General features: G+C 38.9%; 1 protein-coding gene across 3 annotated transcripts in view; it reads right to left on the minus strand.

Moving 5' to 3' along the window:
• Nucleotides 1-17,170, minus strand: part of UNK (unk zinc finger) — a 66,511-nt gene that overhangs the window by 21,617 nt on the left and 27,724 nt on the right. For all 3 annotated transcript variants that reach the window (XM_063293073.1, XM_063293074.1, XM_063293072.1), the window contains exons 2-10: nucleotides 13,385-13,594; nucleotides 12,762-12,938; nucleotides 10,315-10,445; nucleotides 10,049-10,184; nucleotides 8,715-8,832; nucleotides 4,906-4,990; nucleotides 2,610-2,752; nucleotides 1,636-1,683; nucleotides 885-1,085 (exon numbers count right to left, since the gene is read on the minus strand). In XM_063293073.1, the coding sequence (XP_063149143.1) occupies nucleotides 885-1,085; nucleotides 1,636-1,683; nucleotides 2,610-2,752; nucleotides 4,906-4,990; nucleotides 8,715-8,832; nucleotides 10,049-10,184; nucleotides 10,315-10,445; nucleotides 12,762-12,938; nucleotides 13,385-13,594 (1,249 nt within the window). The remainder of the gene's footprint in view (nucleotides 1-884; nucleotides 1,086-1,635; nucleotides 1,684-2,609; nucleotides 2,753-4,905; nucleotides 4,991-8,714; nucleotides 8,833-10,048; nucleotides 10,185-10,314; nucleotides 10,446-12,761; nucleotides 12,939-13,384; nucleotides 13,595-17,170) is intronic.

Consider the following 17,170-nt stretch of genomic DNA (forward strand, 5'->3'; position numbering starts at 1 on the left):
TATTGTGGCTGATGCTTTGATATGGTCAATTGACTAATCAATAAAGTATACTGTTACTGTTACTTATCAAAAAGATGAATTTGTATTTCCATAATGTTTTACTTTGGTCCATTTTATGAATCATTTCTGAGGCCCCCAAGTCTAACTCATATCAAATAGAGCAAATATAAACTTTATTCTGAATAACACCTTACTCCAGACTTCCAATTCTTCTCAGATTTGCTTTTTCTTTAAAATATAAAACCTTTCCAGCAATGTCATTATCTCTCTATATCTTGCTCAAAGTCTTTTCATGCTTGCTTGTATTTACTTAGGTTCTCATGCACCCACTCCTCTTGGATTCCCACAGTACTACACAGAGATCTGTAACAGGAAGTTTGCAACAATCATGTATGCGTCAGTTGACTGCATGTCAGCCCTAAAACCAATCTACATGAGTTATTACTCTTATAGCAACCACCAGTGCAGAGACAGAGAGGTGTTTTCCATGCCATTCTCTCCTTTTTCTAAATGCCTGAGTACACTTCAAAGGAATGTATGCCTTTCAATCATTTGTTATGGTCATTTCCTAACAATGATGCTAGGCTCATGTGGAATATAAGGGCTTTTCGCTTATGGAATACAAGAGGTATTCCAAGGAAGTAAAAAGCATATTGCAAGGCATCTCTTCATTCTGCAATGCATTCAACTTGCAGTAGAACGAGAATATTAACATAGATTTATAAAACTAGGACAGGCAGGCAGACCCCAAGGGATTTATCTGGGAATGTTAAGGTACCCACAGGTACTACACATCTAGCCTCAAGTATCAACAGTTGGTTCCAAAGCTAATATGTCGTTAATATATATTTGATTGATATCCTTTCCTAGTATTTCCTACCTACCTGGCATTTGAAATTCTTTAGATACTCTGCTCCAACCAGGTCTTCCCGCTCAAATCCAGGTGCCTTCTTATAGCTGCTGGGAGTAGTTACTGAATCTGTGGGAAAACCAATGCTTTCCAAACTATGGGGTTTTCCAATTGCACCAGGAGGGGATCCACATAAATTAGATGGGCTTCCAAGACTGCTATTCCTACAAAGAATCTAACAGAAACAGGAGGAAAAGAAGATAATAATTTGTGTTGTTAGATTACAACACTCTCTCTGTTCCACTGCTGGTAGTAAACTTCTAAACAGCTAAGTTGTTAAATTCAAACAGGTTACCTAGATATACAAAGCACCAATTAAAAGATCCAAATAATGACATTTTGCCTCAGTGTCTTAGGAATATTGAGCATTTTTTCAACATAGCCATATTTTCAAAGATGAAAATATCTTCATTGCAGCTTTACATTGTTCTCCCTAGTTCAGGTGCTTTAACAGTTCTCTGTGCATCTCAGAGATCCAGATCAGTTCAGCTGCTACAATCTCAAGCTAGGGATTTCTAATGCAAAATCAAATATATTTCTTATTGAAAATTGATGCTTTCATATTTAAAACGGTTTGTAACTCTCACACTGGAAAAAATAAACCCCTGAAATATGTCCCGCTTCCGCTTCAGAAAGCAGGCAGTTTGGAGGTGCTTAACACAATAATGGTGTGAATATGTTCCCCAGTTCAAAATAATGCCTCTTCCCCTAGAGAAAATACTTACTGTAGCAGAAGTAGGGCTAGTTGGTAGAGTTCCTGGTTTATTCCATACCTACAGTGCAAAGATAAACCCAACACATCATATATGGTATGGGCTACAGATTTCTAGAAGACACACAGGTTTACTCACTTGGGTATATTTTTAATTAAAATATACTTCAATCACCTTGCAGTTTACATAAAATATCAGCCATATTACAAATATGTGTCACAGTATGATACAAATTTGGATTGGGATATGTATAAAATCTCATGCAATATTATAATCTACTCTTCAAACCACCACCACCCCTAAGTGGTTGGATCCATTTAATTGAAAAGAGGCAAGATTCTATTGAGGAATAACTAGAACTAACTAACTAACATAATTTGCCCCATTTAAATGCTACAAAGATGCTGCACAAGTTCTGAAGCTGCAATCCCAAACTTTTTATCTAGGAGCAGTTGCCATTATTCACAAACAAGCTTTTTAAACTGGACTCAAAACAACAGGAATCAATAGCCACCATCAGACATTGAATCTTTCCCGGTTTTAGGTCATCTTCCATCAGAAATGATAAATAAAAAACACAAACTCAAGGTTTTCAAGAGCTGTCTTTGAGGCAGTGTCCTTTTCCGATGAGCGAAGAACACTTCCCAAATGGGACGGATTCTAAACAGGAAGTATCTCTACATGACAGCTCAGAGATAATTTCAAATTGATTTGCTTAGCTTTTCTAATCCAGTTTGAAAGTAGCAATTGTGATTTAAAGCCAATGTCATTATACCCCTTTAAAAACCTACTTCCTATCCATCCTGCATCCCTGCTCCTGAAATATATCTATATATCTATATATCTACTGTACATATCTATATATCTATATCTATATCTGTTCTCCCTAATTCAAAGCCTTTGGATCAAAAAGTGTCAGCAATGTTCTTCTAGAAGGTCTGCAGTATCACATGCCCAATGAGGAATTTTGTAACAATTTTACATACATTGCTAAGGTCTGGGGCTTGTGGACTAGAAGGGCTGACAGGAACAGAATCGCCTGCTGCTGAGGGCATATACATGACGGGGCCAGTTTGCGTTGGACTGGAGACAGCCGACGTTGACTGTAAATCTTCACTAAGTGGAGGTTCTATAAGAAACACAACAAAACAAACCACACAAGAGATGCGGTTAAAAAAATGGGTTCGCACACAGCTCTGTAAAAGCAAAGGGTAAACAGACAGTGTCTAGCACCTAATTCTACATGGCTAATCTTCCACCTGCAGCAATCTACAAATCACCACAGAAGAAACAAGAAGGCATCACAAGAGTAAGGGAGAGAGTCTAACGTGTTCCTTTTTTTCAACAATGATAATCTTAAAGAATGGCAGACTTACATATTCATGAGAGCTGTTTCGATTAGGATTTATGCTGCCCTAGTTTATTGCAGTTATGATTCTTTATTCAATGTATATTCCACCTTTCTACCTAAAAGGCACTCAAGGCAGCTAACAATAAAAAATGAAATATAATTTTTAAAAAATAATTATTAACTAAATCAGATTGGAAAGGTCTGGCTAAAAGTCTTGATTCCTTTCCTATCACCTGAAAGGAACTAAGGGCAATTTTAATATACAAGCAGGTTCATATTGAAATAGAAATATAATCAAATCCCAAACCATGTAGGTCTTTAAAAATTAAAGCAACACTTTGATTTATGACTGAAAAATAACTGGTTTTTCAACATAGACATAATGTGGTCCCAGAATTGGGCACTGGCTTGGTGTCTACTGACTTCCCAAATTAAAAATAGCTGAAAACTCATGAGTCAAGCACTATCTATATGTTCTTTCATGAGACCCTGGCCTTTTTAAAAAATCTGTAATTGTTATTTTTTGCCACCTGAAGCATTGCATAAAATCCCACAATGCTTGTCTGAAGAGGCCATTATCCTACTCTGAGTGCAAAGGTTGACAGATAGAGGCCTAATCTGAAATCATGGAGCCACAGTATTTTGGAATTCTGGGATTTTGGTGGACCAAAAGAGGTGCACATTTAGGAGTGAAAAAACCATCCATGTATAAGATGGCAACTAGGCGTTCAGGTAGTGACCCCTTGAAGGTTTGTGCTTCTGTTCCAAATTTTTCTGTCTAAAGTGATTATCCCTATTAAAAAGGGAAGAAAAAAATGACAAAAGGGAGATTAAACATAAACAGATGACTGAAGGACAATATTTGGATGCTCTAGGCATTTCTAAAAGCAATTGTATGTAAAAAAAAGTGTAGTAGTGAAGTTTATTGTTGTAACCACAGATAAGAATGCAATAAAATACAATAAAATATAATAACAATAAAACAATAAAATGATTAAATTATAAAATAAAATAATAAAGGAAGCATTAAATATAAAAAAGTTACAACAAAATAGTGCCAGAGCTACAACTAAGAACTTTTATTTTATAAACTAAGAAGAAACATTATTTTATAATTTCACCATTTTATTGTTTTAATGTTATTATATTTTATTGTATTTTATTGCATTCTTATGTTATGACCTGTGGTTACAACAATAAACTTCACTACTACCACAACTGTGTGTATTGTTGGGAAGTAGTGTCAAACAGCTTTAAACTGGTTTTGCTTTTTGTTTCTTCACCATTCCCTTGTTTCACAGTTGAAGGAAGAGCATGACAAACAATACAGCAGAAAAGCTGTTCCTTCTTGTTCCCCGGAACTAAATTGTATAAACAGCAAATTACAATATCAAAATAAGTAGTATACAGTATTATTCTTTAACTAGCCACTGGATGTCACTTCTGCTTTGAGAACATAACCCACAGCTATCACCATCTGATGACTAAATAATCCTCTCTAAAAAATATATGCAGTTTGCTATAAAATTCACTATAAATTATTTTTAGATTTTTTTCCCCACATGACTAATTATGGGGGAGGAAGGAAGTTTGGTTGCTTAGAATTGTACTCGCCTTGTCTAATACAATGAGCAATGTTGTACTCTAAACAACACTCAGAACAACACTTAGTTGGTTTGATATAGAGTAGGGGATTGATTATGGAAATTGCTGTATATTCTTGCTGTTGAAAGTCGGAAGTAACTTCTTTATGTAATCTTCAGAATTCTTTTTTTCAAGTCTTTCACACTTTAGTTTTTCTCTTTTTCTCTTTTTGTAGTTTTTTGCTTTTTTGTAGTTTTTATCTTTGTTTCAAACTTAATAAAATTCTTTAAAAAAAAAAAGAACATTTAGTAGACAGATTATTGCTAGATAAAAAGAAGACCACATACGTTCTACATGTGCGAAGGCACAGAAAGGTCCTCTGGGACAGCTGCCAGACTGCTGCATGTCATTACATTTTGTTGATTTGTAGATCTGGAAAAAAGAAAAGGAAAGTTGGGGCAAGATGAAGCTGTTCAAACTCAGCTACTTATGATGGATTTAAAAAGAGAGAAATGTATTAAGAGGTACAACATATAGTTCCATGTTTCAGTTGTGCTTTAAATGTAGGCTGTGTAAATCTGGGGGGACTGAGGCTACACTGGGTCTTTGAGTAGCATGCTGGGATGGGCAACATTCCAAAAAACAAAGAACACAATAGGTAGGGCTAGAATAAAAATAATTCTAGTTTCATATAATTTAACTCAATCAATTAGATATGGATAATATGAGTCCAATAATTTTTCCAGCCTATCATTCTAAAACAGAGAGCCAGTAGTGGGTAGTGGTTAAGGCACTGAGCTAGAAACCAGGAGACTGGGAGTTCTAGTCCCACCCTAGGTACAAAACCAGCTGGGGGACCTCAGGCCAGTCCCTCTCTCAGCCCTAGGAAGCAGGCAAGGGCAAACCACTTCTGAAAATCTTGCCAAGAAAACTGCAGGGACTTGTCCAGGCAGTCACCAGGAATCAAAAATTTGCACCAAAAACTGGCATATACACAGAAAGTCATTCTAAAAATAAAATTTGGAAGACTCTGGTTGACTCTGAGGGCTACATATAAACCTGGGCCTCAGTCTATACTTGTAATTAATATCTACAAAATTGTACTTTAGAATTTTAAAGAACTATTTCCAGTGATGCACATATATTATACATAACCTGTGGGACAAATTGTAGCATAATCTGTGTTTATCTACACAGACATTCTAAGGGGCTTATCTTGAAATATGTGTATAGGACTGTAGTCTCAATTACCCTTGCAAGTTACTCAAAGATTGTCTCATCCAATGGATCTATCCAGGAAGCCTGCTTCAGTTCAGGCAATGCGTTTTCAGAAAAAGGAGTAGTTCAGAAGAAAACTTTTCAATTATATGCATCTATGGAAATCAATCCAAATGTATTGCCCCATCAACTGCTAGCCACACCCTCATGGCACTTTCACACATGGCTTTGGCACAGTTCCTACACATGCCACTGTGATTACATGCCATCTTCCTCCTTGAACAGTTGAGCTGATTTTCTTCTGGTTCTTTGTGGGACATTTCAAATCACAAACTTTCTGTTTTCCATGCTGGAGTTTTGTGGCCTTTTCCCATCTGCAGAACTCTGCTTCAACCTGACTTCTGCTGCTTAACTTGGAGCTCTCTAGTACATTTCAGAAGCAACCTTATCAGGAGCCCAATCTTAATCTTTCTAGTGAGTTTTAAGCAATTTCACAATTTCTAAAAAACAGAAAGGCTTGATTTTTCTCTGCATATGTAGGCAGGATGTCCTAAACTCATATTTTATATATTATTGAATTAATATATAATATATATATTAATATATTCTGTTTATTCCAACCACACAATAAAACATACATGTATAAAACATAACAAAATTAAAATCAAAACCCAGATTGCACCTTCTTAGTGTTGGAATTATCAGGGGTCAACTCAGCATTGTTTCATTAGCATAAGGGGGTCTTTCTAGTAAATGCATCTCTATTGTGCTTGTGGGATGTCACATGGGTCACCCAATTTCCACTTCCTCCTTCTTCTTGGGTTTGGGGATTAATGATCTCTATTACCTCTTCGGCACACCTGCAAGCAGGAGGTGCTGCAGAATGCAGCTTTCATCCTTTTCATCTCGCTTGCACACAGAATTTCTGTTTCCACAGAAACGTGTCTACAAAGAACCAGTGATGAATAAGTCCTTTCTACTATGAAGCTACTTGTATCCAGGTCTATTGAATAAATGTAAGCTACCTTTTTTTTTTCTCTTCATCTAACTACTCTGTGAAGACTGAATTCTTTTCTGAACATAATTAAGCTTAATGTGCAAGCTTCTTTTTGGTTCACGCTTCTACTCTGCAAGATTGTTGTTAGCTGCTTGGAGTTCTTTTATTAACCTTTAAAAATTCCATCACTTAGGGAGTTCATTCCTTAGCTTGGGAGGCACACAAGAGAAAGCTGTTTCCTGACAGTCAAGCATCTGGCACTGGGAATATCTTCAGAAATCACCCCAGTCTCAGAGTCCAGCTTTCTCCTTAACAACAGCATTTTCCCTACTAAGAGCACTTCTGTCTTGTTTGGATTTAACTTCAGCTTGTTCTCTATCATCCGATCCATTATTACGATTGAGCAAAGTTCAAAGAGACTGATTGCTTCTTGGAGTCAGAAGGTAGGGAGCAATTGAGCAGGGTGTCATCAACATACTCCTGCTCCAAAGCTCTGAATGACCTCTGTCTAGAATTTCATGTAGCTTTAAACAGCACAAGCAGACAAGACAAGCCCCATGGGGCACTATAGGTTAACACCCTAGGAGGTCAAACCATAGTCCCCCAGAACCACTTTCTGGGCAAGAAGGACCAGAACCACTGCAAAGCACTGTTTCCAAGGCCCAATCCTGCCAGATGGTCAGGAAGAATACCATGATCAAAAGCCATCAAGAAAACAAACTGAGTTGAGTTCCGGTGGGGACATGGCCGACTGAACAGCTGTGTCCACAAGCTCCGTAGACAGAACTGACAGTGGCTGGGTTTTTTGGGGGGGGGGGGCTTGGGCAGGCTTTTTCCTGAAGCTGAAGAGCTCTTTTACGGACAAAGAAAATGCTCAGAATCATCCCGTCTGCCCTCTGGAATGGTGACTTGTAGCCTGAGAATCACAAACAGTGGTTGCACTAATTGGGTAAGAGCAGCTGGGAGGCTGGGACGTCATCATTTCCAAGCCGCACTGTAGCCTTAAAGGGACACTAGCTCAAGCCACCCCATTTCTAAATTACCCAATTTATATATTTTTAAAGTTATGTACACTAAGAGAGATTTTCTACAGCAAGGAGAAGCAATCTCTCTTGGTGCTTGTCGTTATTTTTGGGATTAATTTTTGAAAATCTTTTTAAGCTTTGGCTTGTTTTCCCATTTGGATATTTAGGAGGACTGAGAATAAATAATCGTCTCCCTGTTATTATTTTTGTATTGAATTGGAAGGATTTAATATTTTTCTACACATTGAATCTGCTGTTTTGAATCTTCAGCTGTTTCCACTTTCCCTGGGGGCTGCTTGTTAGTATACTTTATGTTGACAACTTTCAGAGATTTTCCATTAACTCATTAACTCCTACTCTCGCTAGTCAAGTATCTAGGGGGTGCCATAATCTACTGCCTGAAATATGGAGGATTTCAAGGAGACTTTCTCAGAGTTCCGTTGTGAGCTTTGCTGTGAGTTTAAACGGATCTTTTATGATACCTGTCAAGCTATCCTGCAAGATATTTGGGACATTGCAGAAAATATCAGCTATAAAATGTGTCATCTGGCTGTGGAAGAAGATGAAGATTTTAACAAAGAGGTGTTTCTACTGACAGTGAGATTGAAGCTTTTGTTGAAATGCCTAGCATGATTACATTTTGGTATTGAAAGGGTTAAAGGGACAGTCTGAGTTGCAAATTACAAATAAAGTTGTTCTTTGACGGAATGTTATGGGAAAGAAGAGGCTCTGTTCTGTTATTAAAAAAAAGAAAACAAACTGAGTTGTATTAACTCATCTAGTTTCTGGTGTAGGTCATCTGCTGAGACAACCAAAACAGTAGTTAGTATTAGTAGTTTTATAGTTTATCATCTCCCATGAATCCTGAAATCTCTGCACATGTCTACATAGGTAACCACCAAAGAAGAGTCTTTACCTCTGGGTGAAACTGTTGCTCTGTGCGGGTGTGACAATACTGGCATGCATCTCCATTGTCACACTTACTAGGATCTCCCCACTCATCTCCATGTTTCACACTAGGGCACGGGGAGGACCTGCAGCAATAAGTAGAAAAAGAACAAGAGTTAAAAACTGATATAATTTTGAGCCAAACAGAGAATCCATATCTACAATATTCACATAGTCCAATTTCTGGTATTGAGTACCTTTACTGTTTGCTAGTCTTCCCCAAGACAGGACGATTGCACTTCATCAAACAATGCTAAATACAAATTATTTCTACTTATATTCAACTTGGCCAACGACCAGTAGATTTTAAGTATGTGGATGGTTTATAACTGAGCCCTGAAACATCCCCCAGAATAGAGCTTGATATTCAGAAAAGAAAGCTCACAGCAGCAAGAACATAAGCAAAGGAGATAAATAACTGCTAATCAGCATCCGAATAGGAGGTACAATGGTTTTTCTTGAAATATACTTCTCAGAAAGGTGCTATCTCAACAAGTCTTTCCTCTGAGGCCACTAGGTTTGACGTTCAGTCCAGTTTTCATGAGGAAACAGCATGTTCTCAACACTATGACAGAACAGTTTAATCTCAGTAAGTACTCCCTGATTAATTCTCAGAATTTAACTCCAATGGAGCAATGTGTTGAGAACTACAACCTGGAAATCCTCTCATAACAAAGAAGGCCACCTGTTCATATGTGAACTTATTTTGCTACAAGGATTATTTTCTTTTGTATCTTGACATCATATTACAGAGTGCAACAGATTTAAAGCTCACGGAGCCGAATCCTTACTTATGGCAGCAGCCTCCACAGATGTAATCCTGATCCATGAATTAACTACTTAATGTGAAATACAACCCTCCCACCTTGACTGATGCATCTATCGCACTGAAATTAGAGTAAAGCTACCATCCAAATGAAAAGGGACGCGGTGGCACTGCGGGTTAAACCGCTGAGCTGTCGATCGGAAGGTCGGCGGTTCGAAACCGCGCGGCGGGGTGAGCTCCCGTTGCTCGTCCCAGCTTCTGCACACCAAGCAGTTCGAAAACATGCAAATGTGAGTAGATTAATTGGTACCGCTTCGGCGGGAAGGTAACGGCGTTCCGTGAGTCATGCTGGCCACATGACCCGGAAGTGTCTATGACAACGCCGGCTCCAAGGCTTTGAAACGGAGATGAGCACCGCCCCCTAGAGTCGGACACGACTGGACTTTACGTCAAGGGAAACCTTTACCTTTACTACCATCCAAATGAAGAAAATGTAAAGCCTTGGCCCTTTATAACCAGATTTTGAAGCATTGTACCTGTACTTGTGTTTTCGAGGGCTCCTTCTTCTATCTTTGCTATTATGGTAGTAAGGGCAGGCATAACCTTGGCGACAGAGGCGTGGGGGCTTCTTACACTGTTCTGTTTTGTAGTTTCCCAAAACGTAAGTTGTATCTGTGAAGATAAGTAGAATTAGTTAATTAAAGTCCAGGCATACTTATTCCTGCACAAAGATGCTTCTTAGAGGAGTGGGTAATTCAAGCATAATTGAATTCAGTAGTATGTAAAACCCCAAGGAACTCACCTTGCCACCTTGGCTCTTCACTGAGTATTTTCTCTATCATAGCATGGCTAGCAGCAACTGCAGACTGACCTTCTATGCCACTTTCTGATGTGGTCTGACCATTCTGCAAAGCTTCCATGGCCTGAAGCTCCCTTAGGGAACATAGATAAATTAGTGATATGCAGGTACAGAAGGCTCAAAGAAAAACGTATGTGCCTATCGGACAGGAACTGCTGGAATGTGGGGATGATGCATCCTTTCTGCTACTGTGGAATAAAATTCCTATGAAGCACTGCCTGGTCAGATAAGTTGTACATGGCACACTATTTCTGTCCCTGCATGAGTTAATCCATTCAATGCACATACCTACTTGCAGGCAGGAAGATAGTGCTTAATAAGAGTACGATTCTGATATTTCTAACACTGTCCTTCTGCCAAGTTACAAAAGCTCGTATTTTTTCTCCCCACTCCTGAAAGAAACTTGATTGTTTTGCTTCAGTTATTCCTCTTTCATAAGTACTCTCTGACCTTTATATCATATACAGAACTAACACTAATTTATTTATTCATTCATTCATTCATTCATTCATTCATTCATTCATTATCCCACCTTTATTATTTTTATAAATAACTCAAGGCGGCCAACATAGCTAATACTCCTTCCTCCTCCTATTTCCCCCACAACAGCAACCCTGAGAGGTGAGTTGGGCTGAGAGAGGGACTGGCCCAAGGTCACCCAGCCGGCTTTCATGCCTCAGGCGGGACTAGAACTCACGGTCTCCGGTTTCTAGCCCGTTGTCTTAACCACTAGACCAAACTGAGATTCTATATTTCAATTCAATATGTTTACTTTTATGGAGCCATCAGAAGGCAGGTCTTTTGTCTAGCATCATCCTTTCCTAAACTTGTTTTCTAAGTGCTTATTAAAAAGAAGGGCAGCTTTCTGAAAAAAATCTTTCTTATATTATTCAAAGCCTACTAAAGGCTGAGCTAAAAGACAGCCCAGAGAAAACCCATCATCACAAAAACTGCAAGGGAAGAGGATGTGATTTGTAGACAAGAGAATTCTTAAACCTTTCCCCTGATTTTATTCCCTCCCCTTGGGGACCTCCTCTCCTGTCATCGTACCCAAATATCTGTTGGCTGCATCATGAAAGCAGCAGCTGGGTGGAGAGAACGGAAAAGGGTTAAGCATATCTCCTCCATGGATCTCTCACTGTAGTTCACAGATGCTTGATGGTAATTAGGCTTCATCCATACATCTGCCTTGCCCTGGTGCTGAAACGGCCTGCTGTCTGTTGAAGATATAGTCTCACAACAGAGCCTCCATCGCAGTGCCAGCCTGCTGTTGAAGTGATCTGGCAGAAAAGTGATGTTTTCCAATGGAAAACACAATACAACTTCCTATGCAAATATTTTTATTCCCACAGAGGAGCTGTGTTAGGATTCTATGGCTCTGTGGCCATTTTTAGTTTGGCTGCTGGAGAAAACAGAGCAGGCCAAGCAACCAAAGTTTCCCCCCCCCCGCTTTTTAGGCTCAGCTTTTAACATATTCCACGAGGTTGCTATTTCTACCAATAACCTCCACTGCTTAGTTTTTCTCCTCTCCAGTATCCAAGAGAAGAGAAAAACTGGTGATGGTCTGTCTTTTCCAGCAGGTGTAAAGACTTGCTGGAGAGGAGAAAAACCTAGGGAGATGGGGCTCCTTTGCCCTCCTTGCTCCTCTCCCCTTTCCTGCACCTGCTCTTACCTCCACACTGCTTCCACAGCAGCCTCCAGCAGCCACAGAACTGCCCTTGTGAGAGGGCAGCAACTTTGCTGGCCTCATCTTGGAGATGCAGTAAGAAGGGGGCAGTGGTTTCTTGAAGCTGTGTGTGTTCCTCCCATCTTGAGGATGGGAGGAAAGCCCATCGCCAGGGGTGTGGGGAAAGCCCTAAAACTCCCAGACCAGCACCTACTACCAGTTATCTAATTTGGCCCTCACAAAGACTTTAGATTGCTTACATCATTTTTACAAATCCACAATTGCTTTTCCTTTCTTTTTGTTGAAAGTTGATTCTTGTCAGCCATCTACAGTATACAAAAGTGTTAGCCTCAGGAAGAGGCTCAACATCTCTCTAGTGATCTTGCCATCACACACCTCCTGAATGCAATGGTTGAATTTTAGCCAAATTCTGTGATGTGTCATCTTGGTTTGTACTAAATTCATTCACAGTAACCATTTCCATAAGGCTGTTTGCCTAAAATAATGGCCAAAGTCACCTTTCAATATATAACAGTCCAAGAAAGCAGCTTTAATGGAATATTTGGATTAGACATCTTTTCTTAAGGTAAAGACAGAGAGAGAGAAAAATGTAACACAATAAACCTTCTAATGTTAAATAACTTCACACTGATTAGCATTTTACATTCCAGCATCATTTCCATTCAGATTCAGCAAGTAAACCTCACATTTATTCTCTACTAACCTGATATCATAAACTGGAGAACGCAGGTCATGTGGCCCATGAGCAAAAGCACAATGAAGGCCATTCTTGGTGCAATTTCCTTTTGAATCAGTCTCATGGATGCAGATTCCAGTTTTGTAGTAGCGCAGGTGATATCTCCGCTCTGTATCACCGGTAGTTCTATGCAGGAATGGACACCTAAGGGGAGGAGGGGGAAAAAGAGAGAGCTCGTAGAATCTTAAAATCTGAAACATGCTTCCAAACAAAAAAATATCCTTTTAGATGAACAGTCCTCAGGTTGACAAATCCAGCACTTTTTCCTTCTGAAAGTAATTCCGTTCGTAAATTAAGGATATACATGAGGATTCAATCCTCAAAACAATTATTTTATGATAAACCTCACTAATTTCTCTAGGATTATTGCAGAGCACAAAACTTTGAAATACAGCCTTCACTTTGGGTGGAAAAATATATAGATGTAGTATAATCAATAAATATTTTGTTCAAGTTTGTACAGCAGTTTCTCCACATTCTTGATAGGTTCTTCTGCAAGATTTTAAAAAGCTGAGTTGATGAATTCTCCTCTGTTAGTGCAGACTGGACTCTCCATCAGGTCAAGTAAGATGCAGCCTTGAGTAACTTACTCATCTCCTTCAGGACAGATCCCTGTGGTCTCATCGTATTTGGTGCAGTAAATGTCAGGACTGTAGTTAAAGGTGCCATCCCGACGGCGGATAGATCGGCGACGACGCTGGTTAACAAAGTGCCAGTGGAAGCATGTGTAGGGCCTGTGCTGAGTACACTTGTGCTGCACAAACAGGGGGCACTGCTCTGTGCGGAATTCCTTCAGGTATCTGCAGAAAGAAAGAGACTGGTTTGAGTTACAGTTGGACAGATCAAGTGAGCCCCACAACAGGTTCAGACTGAGTCATTCTGCCCTTCTTGTTCAAATTTGCATTCAAAAATATTCACAAAAAAGCTGGGCAAACATATGGTGGCCTTGTGAATAAATTATTCATTCTCTTCTTGGCAACCAAGACTAGCTCCGTAACACCCATACTGGTGCATTTCTATTTGCCTCTTACTTCTAACAGGCAAGCCAGTGAGTTAGGTTGCATTAAAATACCCACTTTATCCATTCTTGAACCTTCTTTCAATTGTGTTAAATTAGATTACCATCTTTGTGACAGCCATGTGCTGTCAAATGGGTATCAAAGCAAAAGGATCAAGGGATAAGGAAGGGGCAGATAGTTTGTAGAAACTTTCTGTATTAATTGCTTACCAGTAACTCCACAGCCCAAAGTGTGGGAACTTGATTAATCAACTGCAGTACAATTTGGAGCCAAATGGCTCTGTATGAGAAGAGTAAGGAAAGGCATCAAGTATTCCTATTGGCTGCAGTTCTCAGGAGCGTATTTTGCAGAAGCAGAAAGGAAGATGTCAAAATCTGGTACTGGAGCATTTATTTTGAACAAGTCAATGAATTCATCAGCTATTATGCTCCTTCTAGTCATAAAATGGAAAGTTGGGATTTTTGTCATTGGCTAGATTCCCTCATTGTAACACACCTATTTGACTATTTTTTATTTTCAAAGGAAGAAAATCAAACTGCTATAATTTGCCAAAAAAAATTCAGCACCAAATCCTCAAGGGGCAAACAGCAGCCTGCAAACTGCCTGCCCTGCTCTAGCTCAAGAACATTAAAGGAGAATCAGAAGAAAGCAAGATAGTATTTTGATTTATCCCAGGGAAAGGTAGGTTAATTTTTCATAATTACTTGATAATACTAGAGAAGCAAACTTATGTGTCTTGTTTCATATTTCAGTTGATACTGATTTTCTTTATTCATATATTTGTCACCATGTGATATGTAGCACATTTAATGAATTACACTTTTCTGATAATACTGTATTCCATGCCAAACTATCTCATTTTTCTGTTGTTGCTAACTATGAAACCATTAGTGAAATTCAGAAGCTGCTGGTTTTATCTATGACAAGACAATAAATTATTAAAGCAAATTTATTAAAATTTGGAATAAAAAATAATAATAAAATAATAAAATAAAATAAAATGCAGTGGTTCCTTCAGTTTGTTTCTTTTAATATTAGAAAAAGAGTTCCTCTTTTGAGAGAGATGGGCGGTGATGAAATTTGAGAAACAAACAAATGAACAAATAAATATTTGAACTCTACTTCTCTTTAACTGCAAAGAGGCAGTGGTCTATAGAGCAATAAAAAGTGTGCTGCTTTCCCACAACCAGCTGGTTGGAATGTTCAGTTGGTTGATAAAAACAGGCCACTGTTTTTTTCACTGCTAACAGAAAGAGAAAACCAACCATTTAAAGCACTGTAGAAGAAAGCCATCTTAGTCTATGGTGGTAAAATATGAGGAGGAGGAGTCTGGTAGCAACTTTTCTAACTAATAAAATTTAAGAAAAGACATAAGCTTTCAAGAGCTGCAGCTCATTTCATTAGATGCATAGAGGGGCTATGCTGATGAAGGATTCTACATCTGAAGCAGGGTCTCTGAGAAGGAAGAAGCCCTGTTGCTTTCCAGACCTTCCCACTGATATTATTTAGCACTGCTGGAAGGCAGTGAGGAAACTAGAGAAGTAAGAACTGGTCCAAATAAGTTAGATGGTTCTTGCCTGATGATCCATCTGTTTTAAGCCCTCACTGGAAATCCTGCACATTTAACAAAATAACCATAGTTTAGGCACAGTTCTATTCAATTTTGTTTTGATGTACATGTAAGCAAAAGTGTGTACTCATGGTACGGGAACACATCTTTGTTTACTCAAAAATATTTGAATTTTCTTAGGAAACTGGGTCAATTATTTAAAAAACAAACTCCTAAAACAATTAAAGAGGCATTGCTTCAATATTTACTAACATAATTTAAACAAAATAATTTAAAAGCTTGAATCCATCTGCACTATTCTGATTCAATTAATACTTTCAGATTCTCCAGCACTGCTTATTACTACACAGTTTTTAACTTAATACAACGATTGCAAGCACTAAAAGATTATAGGGAGTCCTTGGCTTATGTCCATTGATTCAGCGACTGTTCAGAGTTACAGTGGTGCTGAAAAAATGAACAAATGACTGGCCCTTGAAGTTCTGGCCATCACAGCGTCTCCGTGGTCACGCGATCCGGGTGCTTGGATGCCAGGCTTGCGATTACGTCACAGTGAGCCGCATCGTTTGATCTCCATTTGCAACCTTCCCTGCCGGCTTCCCACAAGCAAAGTCAATGGGGAAACCATCAGGGAAGGTTGCAAGTCACCCCAGTAAGTTGCTCCTGCCACTTTCTCTCCTGAGGAGCCCACACCAGAGTATGAGCACCCCCACCCTCCCACAGCCTCCACTGACCCACCCAAGGTCTCCGCCAGCCCTCCTGTGGCCTCCACCAACCCACTTGAGGCCTCCACTGGCTCCTGTAGCCTCTGCTGACCCGCCTGTGCCAGGATTGCTGTCGCTAAGTGATGAGGTCACATGGTGTTGCGCTTTACGACTGCATCAATTAACAATGGCAATCCTGGTCCCAACTGCTGTCATAACCCAAAGACCAGATGTACTGTTAAAAATCAAGAATATTCTAAATGTACAGGAATCTGTATAGTGAACAGTTTTGTGAGCTCAAAACAAGGGAACAGTTTTGTTTTGGAATATTTGGCTGCAGTCTAATATTCCACATTTCTATCAACCACTAGAATTAGAACACCTTTATTTGCAATGGTTTTTATCAATACTAATCACATGTTTTTAAAAAAGCATCTACAATATTAGTTGGACTAGAGTATGCAAACAAGCAAGCATATTGCAGCATTTACATCATATAATAATATATACTTTTATTGTAAATGCAAAAGAATTCTTACATCAGCCACTTGTTCCCAAAGGGTTAACAATCTTTACACAGAAACAGCCAGCCAACACAGCTCAGAAATGCAAATTAAGCTTGGAAATCAACATCATGATCCAGGACTAATTTCAAGCAGGAAAATGTTTATGTGGAAATATGGACATAACTGTAGGCACTCCAGAAGAAAACAGTGAGAACACTACAAGATATGCTCAAGGATGGGCCATTCCTCCCTCAATAAATATATCGGTCAGTAAGGGCCCAATCTCCAACTAACCAAGACAACTTCCTTTGTTTATTTTTAGACTCTGGATCTGATTAAACATTATCAAACTACAGATCACAAAGCTAGTATGCCACTTTATATAATCAAGTGGCATAACCTTATCAAAACTGAACAGGAAAAAGGGACATCATGTCAAAACAATCTATCTGGCAAGCTGCTTTCTATATAAGAAAGTCTAAAAAAGAGGTATGAAGTATTTGCAGAATTATCCTATATTTCTATATTCTATTTTTAGCTATCTTCAGTTCTTAGCAATCATAAACAAAACATTAGT

The sequence above is a fragment of the Candoia aspera genome, chromosome 2 (assembly GCF_035149785.1).
Source record: "Candoia aspera isolate rCanAsp1 chromosome 2, rCanAsp1.hap2, whole genome shotgun sequence".
Classification (NCBI taxonomy): Eukaryota; Metazoa; Chordata; class Lepidosauria; order Squamata; family Boidae; genus Candoia; species Candoia aspera.